This window comes from Geotrypetes seraphini, chromosome 1 (genome assembly GCF_902459505.1).
Source record: "Geotrypetes seraphini chromosome 1, aGeoSer1.1, whole genome shotgun sequence".
NCBI classification, from domain to species: Eukaryota; Metazoa; Chordata; class Amphibia; order Gymnophiona; family Dermophiidae; genus Geotrypetes; species Geotrypetes seraphini.
Genome location: NC_047084.1, coordinates 371,704,523 through 371,729,283, shown reverse-complemented (window position 1 = coordinate 371,729,283; position 24,761 = coordinate 371,704,523). Strand labels below are relative to the sequence as shown.

General features: G+C 40.1%; 1 protein-coding gene across 3 annotated transcripts in view; it reads left to right on the top strand.

Annotated features, from left to right (window-relative positions):
• PSD3 (pleckstrin and Sec7 domain containing 3) overlaps positions 1–24,761 on the top strand; it is an 811,466-nt gene that overhangs the window by 605,151 nt on the left and 181,554 nt on the right. For all 3 annotated transcript variants that reach the window (XM_033915196.1, XM_033915210.1, XM_033915202.1), the window contains one exon: positions 20,544–20,587. In XM_033915196.1, coding sequence (XP_033771087.1) covers positions 20,544–20,587 — 44 coding nt within the window. The remainder of the gene's footprint in view (positions 1–20,543; positions 20,588–24,761) is intronic.

The following is a 24,761-nucleotide window of genomic DNA, read 5'->3' as shown; positions in this document are numbered from 1 at the left end:
CTTAGAAGGTTGTATCTTCTGGTAGTCATCTTTGCTGCCACTAACCAGGGTCTTGAGTACCTGTTTTCCATCACTCCTATAGTCTTCTAATGTCTCCTGCTACTCCAGCACTGAGGAGTGTAGGGGAATGGTATGAAGATTGTTGGTTGGAAGAAATAGTAAAAATAGCAAGTAGAATACAAGAAAAGAATGAGATGTAGGCATTGTCACTAAATTGGTTATTTTTGTGCATACAAAAAAAAAAACAAATAAGAATTACAACAAGTATACTAATGCCATCAAAGGTGGACTTGTGTGCAAAAAATTCTTGATATGTTGCTCCTCTGAAGCAGTCAACAGAGTTGGCAAAACAAGGTCTCTTTTCAGGAGCTATATGCATTGGGAGTTCTGGGATAATGATTCAGGAATCAAACTGGAGGATTGGAGATAAGTCCCAGTTTTCATATTTTCCCTCTGGTGTGCACCTGATTGGCAGTTTTTTTTTATTATTTTTAACCCCAGCTGAGTGAGAGTTTTTTAAATGCCTGTTATAGTATTAAAAGCAGCTTGAAGTTGACAAATGGAACTGTGCTGCTATATTAATTTGAGGCTTTTTTTCTCCCCTCAGTCTTTGGTGATAGAGTTTTGAATGAGATGCCTTTCAGTGCCCACAATACAACAGCTTTATTTATTGGATATATTGCATTATTTATGTGTATTCAATGATAGTAATGAACCTTATTCCTACACTAGGGTATGTGTAGTGTGATCTCAGTCTCTCAAATGTACTGTCAATGCTCACTGTAGTACTTGCATTGTGCTAAGAAGAGCTTGTCTGGGGTATAATACCACTTGCACAATATGTATGTTACTTGCAATAACATCTTTGTTCAGAGTAGAATAAATTTGTATCTAGTGATCTAACCTTAGTTACCAAGATCGCTATCCTAATGTTCCCTATATTGAGGCATGCTCCCATCCAAGGAGTGTAACATCAAGGATCTTAGTTTTGTAATATTGAATTCGGACCCCTCCCACAACCATGGCCATACTTTAGATGCAATTCTGGTTCCGAGTATATTAAGCTCTAACTTTTCTAAGCCCATCTCTCTTCAAGTCCCCTGGTCCGATCATTATCTGATTCAAACTAATTTATCACTTCCATCTGTCAAAGCCCCTCATTACGCCCCTAAAACAATTACAGTAAGAGATTTCCAACATATAGATCATTCTTTCGTCCCAACTGAATTTACTATAGATTTAGAAAAATTTAGATCAGAAACTCTAAGTGAACAAGTAAGCATGTGGAATAAGGCGTGCAAATCCCTACTTGACAAAATAGCTCCTCTCGTAACCCGAAAAATTTCTCCAAAAAAACAAATGAACCCCTGGTTTAATGCTTCTTTAGGTCTTTTGAAAAAACACTTGAGATCAGCCGAGCGCAAATGGCGATCTAATCCTACCAATGAAAATTTAGATAATTACAATAAAAAATCACAATATTATCGGCAATCAATTAACAACACCAAAAAACAATTTTACATGCGAAAAATTTCTGCAACCAAAAACTCATCGGCTCTATTTAAAATCCTTAAACAACTTACTACTTTCAAAAATAAATAAATAATTTTAACTGATGATACTCCTACAGCTCAAGCCCTGGCCAACTATTTTCAAGAAAAAATTACCTTGATCAGATCCAAAATTTCTAATAAAATATCCATTGTCACTAGCCCTTCTAAAAACGACAATACGTTAACTAAGTCGCAAACATTTCACACCACATTATCTAAATTTCTTCCCCCAACTCTGAAAGGTTTAGAAAATATCTTACATGGCATCAACATTAAAGGCTCCAAAATAGAACCCATCCCTCCATTTTTTCTGAAACGTCATTTCAATGTCTTTGGGCCTTATATCCTACAAATTATTCAAACTAGTCTGTTTACAGCTAGAATCCCTCTTGATTGGAAACATTCTATCACATTTCCCATCATCAAAGACCCTAAAAACAATCTCGATAATTGTTCAAATTACAGACCAATAGCAAATTTCCCTTTTTTGTGTAAATTAACAGAAAAAATCGTATTTCAACAACTAACTGATTTTGTTGACAAAACTCACGTACTTCATCCGAATCAAACTGGTTTTCGCATAAACCATTCCACAGAGTACTCATTACTAGGTCTCACAACATCCATAAATTACTATCTTGATCACCACAAATCTGTTCTTCTTGTCTCATTAGATCTCGCTTCAGCATTTGACACTATTGACCACCATCTGTTACTTCATCGTCTTTCTTCTATAGGTATAGCCGATCAAGCTCTCGAATGGTTTCAATCCTATTTTTCTGATCGAGCTGTAACAGTTCAATTTAATAACTCAAAATCAAAACCCTATCATACAAAATTTGGTATTCCTCAAGGTTCCATTTTATCACCTTTATTATTTAATATTTATCTGTCCCCGCTCCTGACTCTCTGCCAATCAATCGGGTTCACAGTATACGCTTACGCTGATGATCTCCAACTATTGCACCCAATTGAACCAACTAATCATTCTGAAATTCAGGAAATCAATAGTAAATTAAGTAAAGTTCACGATTGGTTAAATTCTAATAAGCTTTCTTTAAGCATCTCAAAAACTAACACTCTTCTATTCCCCGGTAAAGAGGGAGCTCACCTAATCTCTCCAATTATCATCGATAACATATCACTCATAACAACCTCAACTATAAAAATCTTAGGAGTTCTTATAGACAATAAACTTACTTTCCGTCCACAAATAAGTGCTCTGGTTAAAAACTGTTTTTACAAACTAAGAATGATTCGATCATTGGCCCCTTTTCTTGACACCAGTTCTCTTAACATTTTGATTCATTCACTCATAATTTCAAAAATAGATTATTGCAATTCGCTTTTAAAAGGCATTTATCATAAAGATTTGAAACGTCTGCAGCTAATTCAAAATACGGCCATTAAGATAATTTTCAGAGCAAATAAGTATGATCATGTTACCCCTCTGCTAAAAAACGCTCACTGGTTACCAATCTCACATAGGATAACTTATAAGATAGCCCTTTTGACTTTTAAAACTATGCAGACTAATTCCCCAGCTTTCATAGATAGAGTATTAATTCCTTATGACCCACCGAGATCTTTGATATCTATATCCCAGTCCAATCTAGTCATTCCTTCCTTAAAAATAATTGGCACACGTCGAACCTCTATTTTCTCCGTAACAGCTCCTACGATTTGGAACGCTCTCCCACTGTATCTAAAAACGGAAAACACTTTAAAAACATTCAAAAGCAACTTAAAATGTTTCCTTTTTAAAGATGCTTTTAACTAAAATTTTATCATTCCTTTTTTTTTTTTTTTTAAAGCTAATTTTAACTAGTTATTTTAGTCTTCCTTTTTCAATTAATTCCTGCCCTTTCGTGCTCACCCTTAATGTTTCTCTCATTTACTATAGCGATTGTATTTCTTCCCTTTTTCCTTAGTGTGTCTTTTGTTTGTTCGTCCTTAACAACCTAGTATGTGAAATAGTTCGTCCTTAACAACCTAGTATGTGTAATAATTCGTCTTAAAGATTTTTTTTTTAAAAAGTATGTTTTATTGTAATTTATGTTTGTTGAAATGTTATTTTATCTAATGCTTTGTACAACGCTTTGCAGAATCGATAAAGCGTTTAATCAAAAAACTAATTAAACAATAAACAATTAAACAATAATAGCTGATAACATGTTTTTATCCTCCCTGTAGCCAATTTCATCTGTAATAACTGCACAGTGGGTGTTAGATCCCCTTTGATAGTTCCATTTGCATTGCATTTGAGTTCGGGTCTGCTGTGGAGGAGCAGAGTGGTTAGTCTGATGCCTTCTTTCTGCCATCATGTTTCCGTGTTTCTGTAGAACATATCGTGGTGTATATTTTGTCCTGCTTGTAGTTCTTTCAATGGAGTTGATCTAATATCCATACACAAAACCTTGTTCTGAATCTATGTGGTTTTCTGGCTGGCCTCTGATGTTATGCATAAGCACAGTCCATGTTACCCTATTCGCCTCAGTGCTTCAGTGGTTTCTGGCATTGTAGTGGTCTGAAGCTTTTGACCCCTTATCTGAGAACATTAAGGTCACTTCAAAATCTCTTCAGTGGTGGATGCATACAGTCAATCTTCATTGCATCCTTTTCTGTGGAACGTTGAGTTTTATTATTATTACTCATTTCCTCTCATATTTTCTGTTACTTGTGACCACTTTCCTTGGAGCACATCTATTGCTTCCTAGGAAGATTCTATTCAGCACCTCTGCTCTGCAGGCATATTGTCTTTTTTCATTTAGTTAGGTTGCTATTGACTTCACATATCCTTACCTTTAGTTGATGCTGCTAGCTCAGAAATAATTTATTCCATTTTTGGGGTACCACACGACTAAGCTCTGTTACTCATTATCTCTCCTCTATTGCAAAGAGAGAGGGTATAGGAGTTCAATAGCAAAGGCTTGTTACTTGTTTTTCCTGTTCACATTCTTGGGTACACGTATTTTCATGTGGCACTTATTTACTACTCGAGACCACATTTATCATGGCTCTTTTCTCCATTCCTTATTTTTACTGGGAGAAAATTTATTTATATTGATTCCCAGGTTTCTAATGCACAATTAACAAGGGATAGTAGTTTGAAGACTACACTACTAAATATACTTTCATATTCATAAGAACATTTGTTACAACATTTCTTTCTCTTCTCATTCATAAGAACATAAGCAATGCCTCTGCTGGGTCAGACCAGAGGTTCATCATGCTCAGCAGTCTGCTCACACAGCGGCCCATCCGGTCCACGACCTGTATAGTAATTCTCTATCTATATATGGGTGCATCTGAATCCCACTCTTGTGGAGGTGTGCTGCTACCATCACCTTCACCTTGGTAGAGGTGCAACGTGCCATTGCCAGACCAAAGGGGAGTGTGGTAAACTGAAAATGCTGCTCCAGCATGTGAAATTGCAAGTACCTACTGTGGGTTTGGAAAATGGGAATGTGAAGAAAAGCCTCCATCAAATTGAGAGCGGCAAGAAATTTCCATAGTACCACTGCTGCCATGACCGACTGAAAGGTCTCCATGCAGAAGTGCAGTATCTTCAGAGCCACTTTGACTGACTTGATGTTTAGAAATGATCTGCAGTTATCTGAGCCTTTCTTTGGCATGATGAAGTTTATGGAGTATCTGTCCAAGCCCAGTCTGCATTTACCAGTAGTCCTTTCTTACTTGATTCTTGAATCTTTTTGGCATCTCCATCACCTATATTTACATTCACCTGCCTCTAGGAGGTTGTTTATTATTTTCTCAACCTCTATACATATGATTTTTCTCAGAATTCTCCTTTTACCTCTAGTAGAGCATGGAGTTCCTCTGTTCACTTTTTCCATTAGGTTCTTTTGCTTGCCTCTACGCTCTCAGATCAGACATTAGGTCATGTTTTTTGTGAGGCAACTCAAATTTTTCTAAGTTCTTGGAACCTAACTCTCCCTCCATCCCTTTATTAAAGCTAGGGAGTGCCACATGTGAGAATATGCTGCCTGTTTGTCTAAGGATAAAGCACAGCTACTTACCTTAACAGGTGTTATTCTGGAACAGCAGGCAGATAGTCTCACAACCCGCCCACCTCCCCTAGTTGTTTTCTGTGCTTGGGCATAGAACTGACAGCCTCATGAGCTGGCGTCGGACTGGAAGGCACTCGCGCATGCACGGTGCGGGCAGTCTAAAAGCTTGTTAAAGCTTAAAGTGATACTGCACTTTCCACTGTCTGTACCGGGGCTCCATGGATGATGTCATCCACTTGTGAGAATAATCTGCTGCTGTCCCAAAATAACACCTGTTATGGTAAATAACTATTCTTTTTTAAATAAGTTTTCTATTTTAGCACATTAGTTTGCTTTGTAGTGTCTCACTTACCGTTATTAAGTTCAGCTTATGGTTTAGAGAGCTACAAATATGCACACAGATATCCAACTGCTGTTTGATTAGCAGAGGTTATACAATGTTTCAGGATTTGAAATTGCCCCAACAGCATCAATGACCTGGTATTATACATTATTTTTTTATTTAGGCAGTGATTCATTCACAGCAGATCATATAGACTGTCATCACATTTTTTTTCATTTGTTGAGTTCTCTCTGTTTTACTTACATCCATTTTCTCATTGCTTGATTTGTTGACCTAAATGCTTTTCTCATAACATTTCATCTCAATATTAAGGTATGCTGTTTATTCAACTATTCCTTATTTTAATTTTTTACTTTGAACGTTTGCTATTTATTTTCATACTGGCTCTAATATTATTCCATATTATTTTATTATTATTTTATACATTTATTTTTTTTGTATATTGGCTTCATTTATAAAAAATAATTTATTGTATGTTTATAATTTTAAATTTTATGTGAATTAGTTTTTCTGATGTTTATTTTTAAGGATTTTCTAATTTTAGTTCTCCATATTTTATATAAAAATGTCAAATTTGCTTTTTATTCATTTATCTTTTATATGTTTGTGTTTGTAAGGATTGTTCCTTCTCCTGATGAAGGCAGACCTGCCATAACATAGCCGTGTCGAAAAGTTTATATGATTGAGTTTATACTCATGAATTTTGCTATTTTCAGTGGTGGATTAAAGTTGACATAAAATCCTGAACATGTCCCATATGGTTTGTTTTCTACTGTATGCTATGTGGGACACTGTTTCTCCTTTTTCATTTTCTGGGTCCTTCAGGTGAAACACTTCTTCCAGAATCTTCCCTACTTCCACCGTATCCCTTGGACAAAATCTGCGAATCTGGTGTCTGTTCTTACCTGAACATAGCATACAAAACCACCTTGGATAACTAAATCAGAAAGAGAGGGTAGAAATTTTAATAAATAACTTTGAGGCGGTCTGGATGATAATGATTATTATTTCTGTCTTGTGCTCTTGGGCAAATCACTTAATCCTTTGATGCCTCTTATATAAAATTAGATTGTAAGCCCTTCAGGAACAGGAAAATAATATATCTGAAACTAACCCTCCTTTGGCTACAACTGAAAAGGCATGAGCTAAATTCAAAATCTCTTCCCTGTTCTTCTGTTGGTGTCCAAGAAGCTGTTCACAGGGGCAAGCTTGCCACAGTCAAAGAAGAGTGGTATGGGGCAATAAAATACTGAAGTTCTGAGTAGAATATTCTTTTAAAACCAAAGAATTAATGGAATGTTCATGAACCGCTTGGCACTGGAAATGCAGGTCCATGGCCATTACAGACTGCTGCTATAGTAGTTGTTTGCATAGACATTTTTCATGATGAAATGTTTACTCTCAGAGCCACAGAGCCTAGAGATGATTTAATTTGTCACAGCACTACAGGCTGACATTAATAGTACCAGTGGTGCTGCATCGTAACTAGGATAATTGTAGAAACGTAATTAAGAAATTTCTCAAGCAGCTACATGTGTTAATGTCAGTGAGTATTAGTAGTATATATACAGCTGATTACATTTAGAAAATTAATAAATTGTGTGCTAAATTTGATAGTTGAGATTCAGAGAACATTAAATTGAATCTGAAGCAAGCAAAATTGGAAGAGCGAGAATGTTACAAACAGCCTTGTACAGAAGGATTCCATTAAAGCAGTATTACCTCAGGAAATGAGTAAGCAACTTCACATAAAGTGCCCACTTGGGCAATATGTGAATGATGATTTGTATTCAAGAAGTGAATGCAAAGTATAAAGCTGTACCACTACCCTTGCACTACGAATGACATAGGGTTACCAGATGTCCGGGTTTCCCTGGACATGTCCTCTTTTTGAGGGGTCTGTCGGGCATCTGAGCGGCTTTTTTATTTTGCATCTTTAGTCCATTTTTTGCCATTTGGGGGGGACGCAGCGACAGCGGCAACAGCAGCCTGAAAAAAGAAATCATCCTGGCCAGGGTTGGTGTCATGCTCCGGAACTCCTTCCTCTTCCAGCAGCCTTCACATCTGGCCCTCTCCTTTTCTCCTGCATCCGCAGCCCTCTTCAGTAACTCGGTAGTAATTAAGACAGGCTGCCAGTATCGGGGCCTTCCCTCTTCGAGTCCTGCCTACTTTTTCATTTTCCTGTTTCCGCATAGGCAGGACTTGCAGATTGAAAGCCCTGACACTGGCAGCCTGTCTTAATCGGCGCTGCTGCCGAGTCGCCAAAGAGGACCATGAGTGCAAGTGGAAGGGAGAGGGCCAGATGCAGGACTCATGCCGGGGGGGGGGGGGGGAAGAGAGAGAGAGAGGGGAGGAAAAGGAAAGATGTCATACTGGGCTGGAGGGAGGGTGGAAAGATGCTGGCTACAAGGTGCAGGAACAGGGGATAAGCTGAAAATGGAGACAAACAGTGGCACAGAGAAGAGAAAAGGCAAGCAGGAACTGTAAGGATAGGGATTCAGAGGGGAAAATGCTGAAGGGGGGGTAGATGGGTTTACAGAGGGAGGCAATGCTGAAAGAGGCTAGATAGGCACTCAGAGGGGGATAATACTGAAATGGAGGGTTGAATGGGGATACAGATGGGGCAATGCTGAAAAAGGGGAGAGGAGATAGGGACACAGAGGGAGCAATGCTAAAGGGGAGTGGTAAAATAGAGACAGAAAAGCAATGTAGAAAAAAAAGGGGTGAAGATAAGGTCATTGAGAGGGCAGATAGTGAACATTTATTTATTTAAAAGATTTCTTAACTGCCTATAACTAGGCGGTTTTATTAAAAATAAACCAGTCATATAAAAAACATACAACATATGTTATACAAACAATAAATGCAGCAATTCCTTTATATTAGCCGTTATTTATGGCACTCAACAACATATCAACATGGGGGAAGATAAGGACAGGGACACAATGCAAATTCTGTAAAAGAGGTGGGATGGATACACCGAAGGGTGATGCTGGAAAAGAGATGGAATAGTGACCGACGGACACAAAAGGAAAATGATGGATCAAGGAGAGATGGGGGGGCTCACACTGGATGGAATGGGGAGAAATATGGAAAGAGCACAGAAAGAGGGCAGACATTGGAAAGAATGAGAGAGTGAAAAGAAGATGAGGAAGGCAGAAACTCAGAGACAACCAAGATAGATAAAAGGATTTTTTTGTTTGTTTTTTGCTTGAAGATAAAGTGGTATTATAGACGTGTAATTTGAAAATGGAAATAAGGTGATCTTTTTATTAGACTAATTTTAATACATTTTTGGACTAGATTTAAGAGACCAAAACCCCCTTCCTCAGGTCAGGAAGGATACCATAATAGCAGTATACGGCACTGACCTGAGGAAGGAGATTTTGGCTTCCGAAAGCTAATTGAAAAATGGATTTATCTAATAACATGGTATCTTATTTTCCATTTTTGTTTTATTTCTATATGGTGACTGGTTTTTGTCAGTCTTTTGAAATTTACATCTGCTGTCTTTATATTTTGCACAGTACTAGGGGACCTGCATCACTGTTTATGTGGTGCTGCTTTCTTTATCAGAATCTGGCTTCTTAAGGTGCAGTTTCATTGCTGTCTACATATTCTATTTTTAGTTTGCGGTTACTTATTCTATATTGGGTGAGAGTGTATGTGTTCTGCAAGTGCGGAAAAAAAACATGCTTTTCTGTTAGCATTGACTGTGTAGGATCTGGTTTGGTTCATAGACAAAGGCGTGCCAAGACAACTGAGGGAGCCCCTTAAAACACTGTTTTTCTTCGGCCCGGGCTTCCGTCTTGCACTCAGTTGTCTCGGCGCGCGCTTTTGACCTGTCACCATCTGGTTCGTTTAGTTTTACAGTGGTTATATTAAATGTTCTAGTGTTCACTGCAATGATTAAGATGCTGCCTTTTCCTAGGTGTGACTTGTGGATTATTACTAAAAATATTTTTATTATATAAAGGAGAAAGTGTTAAAAAATTATTGGCCCTAGGTGTCAAATATGCTAGGTACGCTACTGCCAGCTGCACTCGGAGTTCCAGACCAGATGCTGCAGCAGTCGGCGGCAGCGGTTATCACAGATGCACAGCATGTGCCAGTAGATGTCAGTTCAGGTCACGCCAGTCACCTGATCTTGTGGTGCATGCTGTGCGGCAAGCAAAAAGAGCCTCCTTTCTCTTCCAATCTTTTGCACTGCCCATAGCTGGCAACCACCGATGCCTGGGGAAAGAAGGAACGATTCAAGAGGCCAGTCAGGACCCTGGAGAGACTTACTGCATGGGCAGTGCAGGTGTTCTACTGCCTAAGCTAGGCGAAAGTTGGGACAAAATAAAATATGCTCTCTGTCCTAAGATTAGGGACAACTGAAAGTAGAATTATCAGAAAGTTCCTCCTGGGAAAGAGAAACAGAAAAGGCTAAGATTGGCTGCCAGGTCCTCAAGAAAAAAACTCCAATAGAATGGATGCTATGGATTTAAGATAAGTAGAGAGCTTTTTTATGTGTGTTTGGGAGGGGGGGGGTTTGACAATTTTTTAACTTGTGCTCTGCATGTGTTGCTGAGACCACTGGAGTTGTTTGCTATATATGACCATTTGCTGAATGTTTTTAAAAGGTTGGGAGGGAGAGGTACTGAACCGGACTATGATCAGGAAAGAAAGCTAGTTTCCCTGGCTAGGCTTTGAAATAAAGCCAATACAGCCTAATATTTTGTTGTTTGGTTGGTGTTTGCAATTGCCTCGATGCTTCGGATCTGTTATAGCTGGAGGACTGTTTAATGTTGTTTCCACATGGTTATCAACTCAACGGTTGATCCACTCCACTCAGTATTTTATAGACTTACAACTGAAATTTTGATATATCATGGATGCAGCACAAGAAAAGATGGGGTTGCCATGGAGGCCAAGTTGCCCAGGATGTAGTTGTAGCTTGCTATGACCCTGACTGTACACAACAGGCAACTGCTGAGGGGAGGGGCAAGGGGCGGGGCCACAGGTGAGGTCATGTGTCCTTTTTTGGCTTCACAAATATGGTAACCCTAAATAGATGTCTACTTTTGCATAATGTAATACATTTTTTATAATGGTTATTAATAGTTTGTTTTTATTATCGTACCTCGATGAATATATTGTAAGCTGCTTTAATCTTAAGGTGGAATCATAGTTAATGAAATTTTAATAAATAAATGTTTGGACTTTTAAGATGATTTTCCTTGTACAATTTGGTCTGTTAGGGAGCAGGTGAAATACAGCACAGTAAACAAAATGCAGAGAATAACATCTCTGAGCATTCTTTAATGTCACTCCCATCACCGGGGCTGGTGTTTTAAACATACTGAGACCCAAGCTAAAAACAAAGACGTGAGCCCTGCCAGTTTCACCTTCTCTAAACTAGAATAGAGGACTAACCTTAATAATTAGAGTAGTGCACTGAGACTTAGGGAATCCTGATTCAAATTCTATTGCAGCCCCTTTTGATCTTGGGCATATTACTTCATTGCCTCAGATACAAACTTAGATTGTAAGCCCTTCAAGGCCAGGAAAATATAGTTTTGCAGGCACACGATGCAAAAAGAAGTTTTGTGTGGCAGCCAGTCCTGCCCAAAGTCTTGCTTTAGTGCTCATTGCATGCATCGATGCAGACATTTGCTCAATGCCAATCTGCTAAATGCAACAGCAAAGCTGAAATGTCTGCCTTATACTTTTGGAGCTCTGAACCATGAAGTAGAGAATGACATAGAGACAAAGTTTGTCCCCATCCTGTCCCTGTAAGCTCTGTCCCCATCACCACCCTGTCCCCATCCCCGCCCCAAGGACTCTGTCCCCATCCCATCTGTGTAGGCTCCGGCCATGCCCTGTCTCTGTGAACTCTGTTCCCATCCCCGTGGACGCTGTCCTTATTTTCTTAAACCTCGAACACTTATGGTTTTATATTTAAATCTTTTTATTCAAGTGTAAAAAGGGACAATATTCTGTATAACTGTTTATAAATCATAAATAGAGCCTTCAATTTCCATTTGTTTTTTGTATAACCTTCCCAAAGATTCAGTTGTCTATGTTTTTACATCATCTGGGAAGGTAATTGGATTGTCTTTCAAACATGGGTATATAAGAGAACCTAAATTGTGTAATGAATGTACTGAGATCCTGCTTCCATCAACAACATTATGTTCTTGTACAGTCAATCATTCTTTTGAGGTTGGATTATTGTAACGCAGTCTTCTTAAGCTTGACTAAGAAAAGTCTTCAAAGACTTCAGTTGATCCAGAATACTGCGGCTAGGTTGATCTTTGCAAAAAGTAAATTCGATCATGAAGGACAAAGAGAAAGTAGAGAGGGACAGACTCTTCAAACTTTCGAAGACTACAAGAACGAGAGGGCATTCGGATAAATTAAGAGGAGACAGATTCAGAACCAATACTAGGAAGTTCTTCTTCACCCAGAGGGTGGTGGACACCTGGAATGCGCTTCCAGAGGGCGTGGTAGGACTGAATACGGTATTGGGTTTCAAGAAAGGATTAGATGTTTTCCTGAAAGAAAAGGGGATTGAAGGGTATAAATAGAGAATTAATATGCAGGTCCTGACCTGATGGGCCGCCGTGTGAGCGGACTGCTGGACATGATGGACCTCTGGTCTGACCCAGCAGAGGCACTGCTTATGTTCATTGGCTCCCAATTATTTCTAGAGTTTATTTTAAATGTGCCTGCTTTACATTTAAGGTCTTGCATGGCAGCTTTCCTTCCTTCCTCTTTTTTGGAATTCTACAAGATCTGAGATTACCAGACCTACTAAAAAACTCAAATTATCTTTTCCTACGTTGAAAGGCGTCATCTACACTGGTAAATTAGGGAAGTCTCCTCTTTTCAAAATTACTGAGCTCTGGAATAATTTTCCTGTCCAGTTACGTGATCTGGGCTCTCTTCAATTATTCCAAAAACATTTGAAAACTTGGCTTTTTGCAAAATTGTAAACTTTGCATCCCTTTATATTACCCCAATTCCTATTGTATTTATTCTTTTTAATTTTTGTAAACTGTTCCGAGCTCTATTTTTATAGAGAAGATGCAGTATATAAGCCTAAGGTTTAGTTTAGGAAAATAAGTGTCTATCATATGTTGGAAATGTTCCTTGATACCAACAATGATGTATAAATCTATTGTTGTAATAGATGCTTGAGCAGCTGGGCAGATGATGGAAGGATGTTGCAGATGGTAGAAGCAGACATGACTCTTGCTGCCACTTCAAATTATATAATTTAACAATAGTTCATTTAAATCCAAAACCGTCCCCGTGTCATTCTCTACCCTGAATGTCATTTGAGGTGAAGTATAGCACCCAACCCCAACACTCTATTCAATTTACGGAACATTTCTACTTCTGGGCAAATAGCTTGGCATTTCCTGGCCTGGCAACACACAAACTGTTGCTAACATTATTAATATTATCAAATGTATACTGCTATACTCTTCAATCCATTGTACGTAAAGTTTCCCTTTACTGTATTGAGATATACACTGCTATACTCTTTAATTCATTGTACGTAAAGTTTCTCTTTATTGTATTTACATTTTCTTTCATTGTATTCACAGTTTCTTTTATTGTAAGCCGCCTAGAAGTCGCAAGATAGCTGGCGGTATATAAAAATAAAGTTATTATTATTATTATTAAATTTGGATGAACTGGGGTCCATAGTGGTTTTGTGGACAGACCGCACCCCCTGTCATCAACTAACAAGTAAATCATGATAATCTAATGGATCTCCTTCTTTCCCTCCCCAAGATCCAGCTTGACTCCTTTGTCCCCAATTCACAAGTAAACTGTGCTAGCATAGTGGATTCCCCTACCCCTGGTAGTCTAATTTACCTTTTTTTCTTAGCTCCTACCCCTGACATAAAAAAAATAAATCCCTAGTAATCTAGTGGGGCCCCCTTTTGAAACCCCTGGACTCTCCCTACCCATTTCAAAAAGATGAAAAGTAGTAGTGATGCTCACATGTTCCTGCTTCTGGCTCCATTGTCATGGAAAATAGTGCTGCCTGACCCCTAGTGGTGTGTCCTAATTCTCTGCAATGGGGTATTGTACCTTATTTGGTAGTGGTTTATCTACTCTTTAAAATTTGATTAACATGGTTCTACTTTAAGATCAAAGCAGCTTATAAATAGTGGTACTTTGGTTTACGAGTGCACTGGTTTGCGAGTGTTTTGCAAGACGAGCAAAAAATTCGCAAAATCGGCGCCTCGGAAACCGAGCGTGCCTCAATTTACGAGCGCCCCCTCCCCCCCCGTGATCTGGCATCCTGCCCCCCCCCCCCCCCCCGCGATCCGGCACCCCCCTACCCCCCGCCGCGACCTGAAGTCTTCCAGACCCACCCGAACCCGCTTCTTACTTTCAGCTCGGCCTCAGCACCAGCATTCCTGTGTGTTGGTGCCGGTGCCCAAAGATCGGCCTCCTCTTCTGTGCTGGGCCTTGAGCATCTGTGCATGCTCAAGACCTGCGAGTTCATGTTCTCTCTGAGATCTCCGAGAATCTCGGAGAGAATGTGAACTCACAGGCCTTCAGCATGCGCAGATGCTCAAGGCCCAGCACAGAAGAGGAGGCCGATCTTCGGGCACCGGCACCAACGCATAGGACATGCCAGTGCCGAGGCCGAGCTGAAAGTAAGAAGCGGGTTCGGGTGGGTCTGGGGGACTTCAGGTCACGGCGGGGGGTGCCGGATCGCGGCGGGGGGGGGGGGCCTTTGGGGGGAGCAATGCCGGTTCTCGTGGGGGGGGATAGAGCAGCACTGCTGGCCTGGGGGGTGGGAACGAGTTTCCATTATTTCCTATGGGGAAACTCGCTTTGATATACGAGTATTTTGGTTTACGAGCATGCTTCTGGAACAAATTATGCTCGTAAACCAAGGTACCACTGTACATACTTCAAGGTGCGTCTGTTATTGTATAGAGACTGATCTCTTACACCATAATAAACCAGTGGGTGCACATTTGTGTAGAAGAAAGAAGGGTTTTTCAATAAGTCATTGCTAATCCTTGAAGCGGCATATAGGCAAAATATAAACATGCTGGGTTTTTAATGGTGGATTTTTAATCTATTGTTTCTTATTATTAAAGATTTTAACTGACACCTTTCACTTCTTTTTGTTTGCATTTCTGCAAAAGTTGGTTACCTCTCCCATTGACTGTTATCACTCACTTACAGTTTTACAGCAATGTGTCTTTGAATTAGCAGGCCATAATGCATGAACTCTGAATATAGTCTCTGGAATGTTCTAGGCTGGAGCCATTGTAGGTTTGTGAAGAGATGTGTATAGTTGCTTTAGCAGAAAAGAAGAATAACTGGAGACTATTCTTCTGAGCCTGTGTGTACTTGCAGAGACTGCATTTTCATAGAGATTCTGAATTCACTAGCATCAGCACTTTATATAAACTGTTCACTTTATATCCATTTTATGGTTAGCATGAGTCTTGTCTTCTGCTGTAGATTTGTTCCATGGATGACATGCAATATATAATACAACAGAACCAAATCAATTGCCACAAGAGTAGTGAGAAAACTGACACAGTGCTTTTTTTAACTTATTCATCTTTGTCGGGGAAAAGATATAACATCTGGTCCAAAGTACAGTTCATGTTGTAACCCATTTCACTTAAATAAATATATTAATTAATTAATTAAACCCATGGATCTGATGTTACATTTTTTTCTTTAACACAGATAGACCAGTGAAAAATGCAGTCACATTGGCTTTGTTCCCACTAGTTACAATATTGATGAAGTCTTGGATTTTATTGTAATTATATTTCTGGGTCACATAACCAAATTATACCCTCAGTGATCTATAATCTCAGTCAATATGTAATCACAGAAGTGAATTAAAACAATATGACAAAAGAGAGGAAAACAAACAGTATTTGCAGGTTTCTGTAGAGGTCATGGATTCCAGTTTTCACTGCCTTCATTTTGTAAATTACAGATTGTTGCAATCATTCTTAAATATTTACACTGGCTTTTACTAAACATGCTTTAGAGGTTTCCACTGTGGGCCAGTGAGGTAAATGCTCCGACACTCATAGAATTCGGAGCATTTATCTTGCCAGCCTGCATAGAAACCTCTAACACAGTTTAGTAAAAGGTGCCTTTAATTTTATAAACATTGAACTCTCTGTTATTTTCATTAAGGAATTCTAATCATGATATTAAAACCCAATAAAAAAAAGCTGTAGTGAGATGGATATCCATGATTCAATCTTGGGGGTAGAAACTTCATGCTTTTGCAGGGGCTTAATTATGAGCATCACTATAGAATAGATGGAACTATCTGTTTTATGCAAATGAGAACTAGTATGATGGGAAATAGGATAGGTTTTTTTTTAAAGAATATCTCTGTGCTGTCATTATTAAAAAGTATAATATATTCCAAATGACAATCCATGTTAGCCTATTTGTGAAGAGAAAGTTGACTAGTTAATCAGTTTATTAAAAACTAGTTTTTTAGCCCATTACATTAACGGGTGCTAGAATAGATGTGTACACTTAGGCATTTATTTATTTCTCTTTCTTTCTTTCTTTCTTTCTGTATGTCTGTCTTTCTTTTTCTCTCCCTGCCCCCTTTCTTTCTTTCTTTATGTCTGTCTTTATTTCTGTCTCTCTCCCTGGCCCCCTGTCTGTATGTCTTTCCTGCCCGCTGTCTGTCTATTTCTTTCTTTCTGTCTCTCCCCCCTCTGTCAAGTAGGAACACTTCCCTGCTCCCCCTGTCTGGCAGTAGCCCTTCTCCCTTCCTTTTACCTCCCCCCCTGTCCAGCAGTAGCCAATCTCCCTTCCTTTTACTTCCCCCCTGTGCAACAGCAGCATTTCTCTTCTCCCCCCCCCCCCACCCACTGGTCTTCCTTCTCCCTCATTCCCTCTGTCTCCCCAAAAGGGTGCTGCTGCAGCATTCCCCCCGCAGTTTCACACAGCCGTCGACAGGAGTCCACCGGAATTGGCTGAGTTGCCTTAGGCTCCTCCTGTGGGCGGAGCCTTAGGCACATGGGCTGGGTTGGCCACATGTGCCTGAGGCCCCGCCCACAGAAGGGGCCTAAGGCAACTGGGCCAATACTAGTTGGCCCAGGCGCCTAAAGCCCCTCCTGTGGGTGGGGCCTTAGGTGCCTGGTCCAATCAGGTCCTAAGGCCCGCCATTCGGCGGATGGTGGGCCTGCTACGCGGATAGGCTTGGAAACCGTTTGTCTGGCCAAGGGGTAAGGGGGGTGTCACGGGGTCGGTGATTGGGGGGGTGTCGCGGGGTCGGCGATTGGGGGGGTTTCGGGGGGGCCAATCGGGGGTTCGGGGAGGGGTTAGTAGTGGGTAGGAGAATTTGGGCTCCTTCCTGCCCACATTGCATCGGGGGAGTGAGGGTTCGTCGGGGCAGGAGGGGTTGGGCTCCCTCATGCCCGTATCGGTTCAGTGTGAGGGGGTGGATCTTGGCAGAAGAGATTGGGCATCTCTCCTGCAGCGATGGCAATCACCCCGAACTGCCATGAACCGCGGCAGGAGAAATTGGGCGTCTCTCCGGTCACGGCAGTTCAGGGGGGCGGTCAATCGTGGCAGTCTGGGGGGGGCGATTGCGGCAGGGGAGATGAGCCATCTCTCCTGCCTCAATCGTTGCTGGGGGGATGGATTCTGTAACCGGTGTTTTTTTGACAGACACCGGTTACAGAATCCAGCTTTTAGGCGAAGGACTGGCCCCTCCTTCGCCTAAAAGGTCTGGTTTTGGGTGTTTGGGACTTAGGCTGTTTGTATTGGTTGATAATGTGTTATACGTGTAAAGGTAGTGGTGGTCTGGGCATTTAAACAACTGAGGTAGGCCATTCTCAAAAAAAACTTCATTTTGGACTTTTTTTTTTTTTTTTTTTTGAGAATGGACATTTTCCCTGCTTCTACTTTCAGCGTTTAGGGCCTAGGCCAAAAGGGGACTTAGATGTTTTTTTTTTATTATGCCCCTCCATATATTGTTATATGTTGTAACCTGACCTGCAACAGCTATTCCAATGATGATTCATTGAAAGCACAGGAGCTCTGAGATCATTCTCTAGTATGTACACAATGCTCTTGTTGAATAGAAACCTGTGTAGACTGTGAATGTTTGAAAAAACACAAACTTTAGATTGAATTTATAAAGAAACAAGATTAGTTTATAAATTGAAATCGTATATTTGAGAACAAAGTTCATGTCACAAAATAACAGACAAATTTTACAGGAGCTACAGAAGTCTAAACTTTGAAATTTTTTAACATGGTCTATTTTTTCTGCCCACTTTGAGGCTTTTTATATACGTCAGCTTCAAAAAAATGAAAATCCGGATTAGTTCTGAATAGATTGTAAAATGTTGTATAAGTTTGCCAAGTTTCATTTCTTTTGCTTCAATAGCCAATTAAATATTTTGACTCAAAGTTACCAAAATTGTACACAGATACTATACATGGTCGTGGTATGGTATCAAACAAAGAGCTATATATCCACAAGTATTCCACTGGCAGATCTTAAACGTTACCAGAGTTCGTTTGGATCATGTAATATTCAGCATACAAAGTTTCATCAATATCCATGATGGTGAGATAGGGAGCCCTAGACCACTTGACACTGAATGACCCTTCTGCAATTATAGAGAATTCCTTTTCTGGCAAAAATTGAATGGCAGAGAGTTCCATTGAATAGAGAGCCAACAACTGAAAAAAAATCTTGATGCATGGGTAAATTAAGGGATACTTTAAGGCAGTGTTTTTCAACCGCTGCGAGATGTTGCCTGGTGTGCCGCAGGGCCGCCATCAGGGCAGTACTACCAGTCCTGCATTCAGGGGCCCGGAGCTGACAGGGGGCCCGAGGCAGGGGCGCCAGTAGCTCGCCAAGGCAAAGTGAGTCGATCACCCAGGACTCACTTTGTCTTGGCGATCTAATCTATCGAGCCGATAAGTCTTCTTCTCCCCGACGTCAATTCTGCAGTCGGAGAGGAAGTTCGGGCCAGCCAATTGCTGCCTGGCTGGGCGGAACTTCCTCTCCGATTGCAGAATTGACGTCAGGGAGAGCATGCGTCGGCGTCGGCTTTGGGGCCTGTTATCCATTGGTGGGTCCTGTTCCCCGATGGCAGCGGCAGTGGCAGTGGCTTGGGGAACGGCAGGGAGAAAGAAAGAAAGGGGGCAGGCAGGGAAACAGAAGGAAAGAAGAGAAACAGAAAAAAAGAAAGAAAGGCCAGGGAGAGAGGAAGAAAAAGTTGGGGGAGGGAATGAGGTATGGAGGAGAGAAAGCATACAGGCTGATAGAAGGGAAGAAAGATTGGATGCACAGTCAGAAGAAGAAAGTGCAACCAGAAATCACCAGACAAGGTAGGAAAAATGATTTTATTTTAAATTTAGCAAAGTGGAGGCAGTATTACCACAGTTTTCAAAGGAATTTGCCCAAATAACTTAATAGTTAACTGGGTAAATTCCCAGAGATGAAAACTTCCCTTCACTTACTATGCACAGTTCTGAATTTATATCTGCTGTCTATATTTTACAATATGGTCACCTTTTACTAAACCGCAATAGTGGTTTTTAGCGCAGGGAGCCTATGAGCGTCAAGAGCAGCGCTGGGCATTCAGCGCAGCTCCCTGCGCTAAAAACTGCTATTGTGGTTTAATAAAAAGGATGGAGGGTATATTTGTCTATTTTTGTATGCTATAAAAACCAAATACAGAGAGAGACTGAGAGCTGTTGACGAAGAGCTACGTGTGTGTCTTTCTTCGATTCCAGACAGAATATCAGCTTTGTGTTCAGCCAAACAGGCCCAGGTTTCGCACTGAATAAAGTATTTTATAATTTTTCACTATTCTGTTTACTTAATATTTCATAATAAAGTAATTATAAAATACTTTCTTTGTGTTTATTTGATTCCTATTCAAGAGAATTACTTTATATATAGTCAATATAGGCACAGAGTTAAATTTTTTAACATTTTCTAATGGTGGTGTGCCTCGTGATTTTTTTCATGAAACAAGTGTGCCTTTGCCCAAAAAAGGTTGAAAAACACTGCTTTAAGAAATCAATAAGTCTATAAGGAGCTACTTGCCTTTGTCAGTGTTCTTACATTAGACTACTATGGCTACCCCTTTGAAAGTTTTTGCCTCTTCACAGGTACTGTGAATATCTTGATTCACTAAGGTTTTAGCTAAAAAAGCAATCTCAAGTCAATGATAATGCAAGCCTATTTGAAAATGTAGTAGCAGATCCAGGTCACTAGTACATGAAAAAGACATGGGGGAAGCAACTGCTTGCCCTGTCTCGGTAGCATGGAATATTGCTATACCTTGGGTTTTGGCCAGGTACTAGTGACCTGGATTGGCTACCGTGAGAATGGGCTACTGGGCTTGATGGACCATTGGTCTGACCCAATAAGACTATGCTTATGTTCTCATATCTCAAAGTGGCTAGCCTATAAGGTGCTACCTGTCTGTGTTGTTTTTGTGAAAAGGCAGCAGTGCCTAAACTCTAACTTGGGTCTGTTTTGCTGAACTCTGATATATAAATGCATAATATTCTATACAGGATGAACCCAACAATAATTTTGTTTGCCTTTCTTTTTCTTTCTTTATACAGGCACTCTATAACTCCATCAAGAATGAGAAATTAGAGTGGGCTGTGTAAGTAACTTGTACTTTAACTCACATAAACTTAAATACTTGTGGACTTTGTAATGTTGCACTCCAGCTGGAGATGCTAAGAAAAGGAACCAGAATTATGGGAAGGATTTTACAGGTTGGATAAAATGAGAATCTCAATGTATGTGTATTTATTATTATTTGTGCTCAAATATCAAAATTCATCAAGATACAACTTGCATAGTGTGATTTGCTCATGTTACAAGATTCATGTTTAAAAAGTGGAGAAGTAGCCGTATCCAAACCACAGGGCACAACCAGGGAAGCCAAGATCAACTCCTCCTGTAGCTTATGATTTTAGACAACTCAATTAACCTTCCATCACCTCGGATTTGGAGCCATCAAGGGGCAGGGAAATGCTTATGTAACTTTGTGTTCCTTGCCTTGAGCTATAACTGAAAAAGGCATGAGCCAAAGCCCCAAAACACCAAAAAAAAAATATTTTATGTCCATTTTTTAAACAAATTACCTAATGCTCAAACTTTTCACATGGATGAATAATATATTAAGTAAATAAATAATTTGTTGAAGTGGAGGCCCTGAGAGAAATAAATAAACCATACAGCATCTATACTGAAAGACAGTTAAAGATGAATTCTTTTGTTTATCATTTCTTTCATCAGTCTTCTATTTGCATGCTAACACTCCTTAAACATAATCCCAAATTTACCCTTGTATCTTAACTTTGAGGACTTAGTTCATTAAAATCTTCTGAAAATGTGTTTTAAAAAGCTTGACTCATCAGCATTTTTATAAGTGCCCCTTCATGCTTTTCATATGCCCAAGTACGGGTTTCATTTTGCACAGCTTTCTCAAGGACTCGCGTTGAAATTCCTGATCTCATGTATCATTCCATCTTCAATACTCCTGGCTGAACTCACAATAGGTCATACAAAACAGTTGATTAGTTCCAAGAAGGCTTCATGTATGATGTCAATGCAATTCTCACTCAGCTTTATTGAAAACAAATTCACAAGCATTCATTGAACATTCGTGTATTAAAAAAAAAAAGAGGAAGGAAGACCAAAAAACAGCCGACATGGTTAACAAATGATGTTAAGGAAGCTATTAGAACTAAAAGAAAATCCTTCAGAAAATGTAAGTAGGATTTAACTAAAAATGATAGGAAAGAGCATAAGGAAAGGCAAGTCAAATGCAAAGCACTGATAAGGAGGGCAAAGAGAGACCTTGAAGCTTGCGTTGAAGGCAAGAACACATGGTAAAAACTTTTTTACATATATTAGAAACAAAATAGTAAAAACCTTTTTACATTTATTAGAAGCAAGAAGCTGGTAAAATAAATCAGTTGGACCACTAGATGATCAAGGGATAAAAAGGGCACTCAGGGAAGAGAAAGGCCTTAGCAGAGAGGTTAAATGAATTCTTTGCTTTAGTTTTCACCAAGGAAGATGAGGGGGAGATCCGGTGCCAGAAATAGTATTCAGTGCTGATGAGTCAGAGAAACTGAAACAAATTTCAGTAATACTGGAAGATGTAATGGAGCAATTTGACAAATTGAAGAATACCAGAAGAATGGAGGGTGGTCAGTGTAACGCAAATTTTTTAAAAAGGTTCCAGAAATAATCATGGAAACTATAGACCAGTGAGCCCGACATCAGTGCCGAGCAAAAAGGTAGAGACTAAAGTTTGTTTATTTAGTCGATTTTCTAGCCCATCCTCCCAAAAGAGCCTAGAATGGGTTTCAACTTTGCATACAAGCAGACATACATAACAGCAGTTAGTGACATGGTAGGCGTATTCTTCATAGAGTAGTGAAACAATAGCCCTACTTTGAAGGAGCTAGATGTTTGGTTAGCAGGATGCCTGCTTGGATAGGGACTAGATGGGCTCAGCCCTCATATAGTAGTGAGACAATTCCTATATAGAGCATGAGAAAATAAATATCAGGTTTGAAAATGGTATACAGCAACAGTAAGATAATTCCTATATACTGCATGGAAGATTGCATATATCTTTCAAAGTATGATATGCAACAATCACTGAGTTAATTTGATGTAATGCACTGTGCACTTAACTTTTAAATGTGATTTAAGGGGTCCCAATGCGGCCCCGTTTCGAACTCTGCTTCAGGAGACCCGAGTGTAGATTTTCAAAGTGCTTAGTGCAGTGAATTGTAACAGTTCTATTAACTTCGTGAATTGCACTAAGCACTTTGAAAATCTACACTCGGGTCTCCTGAAGCAGAGTTCGAAATGGGGCCGCAGTGGGACCCCTTAAATCACATTTAAAAGTTAAGTGAACAGTGTATTACATCAAATTAACTCAGTGATTGTTGCATATCATACTTTGAAAGATGAAGAGAAGCTATTACCTTCAGTATTTTTAAATGACTACAGAACTATAAGACAACCATTATTTAACATCAAGTCTCAGAGAGTGATCATCGATATAAGAGGTTGCAATGATTGGAAGGTGAACTCCTATTGCAGGGTGGCTTTTTAGCCTTCCCATCGGAGTTTCATATCTCTGAGCACTTTATATACATAATTGATCACTCTACAGACAGTTTCTCACAGAAGTCAGTTCGTTTTGTTGCAGTGATCTAATAGTTGGCAGGATTTTGTTCCATAATTTGGGTAGGAAGTTTGTGGCATTTTCTAGAAGGATTCATGCTGGTGGGGTAGATAGCAGCTTAACACTCCTCTTCTGATAAAGGATGTTCCTGAGGATTCAGGATAAGGTTGTAAAACTTTCTGATAATCAAGTTGTCTCTCTGAGCTGTCACAAGATCGAATAGTGGGATTCACTGCACCATTGCAATGCAGGAGTCTCAGCAACCTGCTTTGTTTTCCATTGGGTAATAGCAGTACAGACAAGGTTTTGAATTCTGGGCATCGCCAAAGCTCTCCTGTCAGTTCATCCACCAGGTCATTCCCTTGTTTGTCGGGACTATCAGCCTTGGCATGACATTTACCATCTTCCAGTAGATAGTCATGTCATTGTCCTGCACCAGTTGCACCCAAATTCAAGGGTAGGCCACCTCCACAAGAGACTTGGCACCTTACCCAGGTACCTGCACAAAAGTGGAGTGACATTTGACAGTCTGGATATGCATGGTTTTCACAAGTTGCCTGAAAAATGGTTCCTTACTTAATCAAGAAGATATCACTGAAAAGAGTGTGGCACAGTAGTTAGAACTATAACCTCAAACCGCACACTTCTCCCTGTAACCCTGGGCAAGTCACTTAATCCTCCACTGCCCCCAGGTATATTAAATAGACTGTGAGACCCCCAGGACAGATAGGGAAAATGCTTGAAGTAACTGTATGAAAACCACTTTGAGGGTGGCTGTAGAATTACAAAAAGGTATTATACAAATCCCTTTCCCATTCCCTACAATAGGTAGGCCTATACTGATTGAGAACCATCCAGATGGACTATAACTTTCAGATCATCACCCAACGACCCACAAAGGAAGCGATGGGACCGTTGGATGACCATGGAATAAAGGGAGTGCTAAAGGAGGACAAAGCCATCGCCGATAAGCTGAACACATTTTTTGTGTCTGTATTTACCGAAGAGGATGTACACAACATAATGGAACCCGACAGACTGTACGCTGGAAGCGAAGACGGGAAACTGACATGGTTGACGGTCAGTCTAGAAGAGGAATGCAAGTAGATTGATATGCATAAGAGCGACAAATCCCCGGGACCAGATGACATCCATCCGAGGGTCAATAAGGAACTGAAAGGGACTATAGCTGAACTGCTTAAACTAATAGCAAATCTGTCAATCAAATCGGGAAAGATTCCTGAAGATTGGAAGGTGGCAAATGTTATGCCGATCTTCAAAAAGGGTTCGAGGGAAGATCCGGGAAACTACAGACCGGTGAGTCTGACCTTGGTACCGAGAAAGATGGTAGAGGCGCTGATAAAGGACCGCATCATTGATCACCTTGACAGACACAATCTGATGAGGACCAGCCAGCACGGCTTCAGCAAAGGACGATATTGCTTGACGAACTTGCTGCACTTCTTCAAGGGAGTAAACAGGCAGATAGACAAGGGTGACCCGGTCGACATTGTATATCTAGATTTTCAGAAGGCGTTTGATAAGGAACAACTACTTCGGAAAATTGCGAGCCATGGAATCGAGGGTGAAATACTCATGTGGATTAAAAACTAGCTGGCAG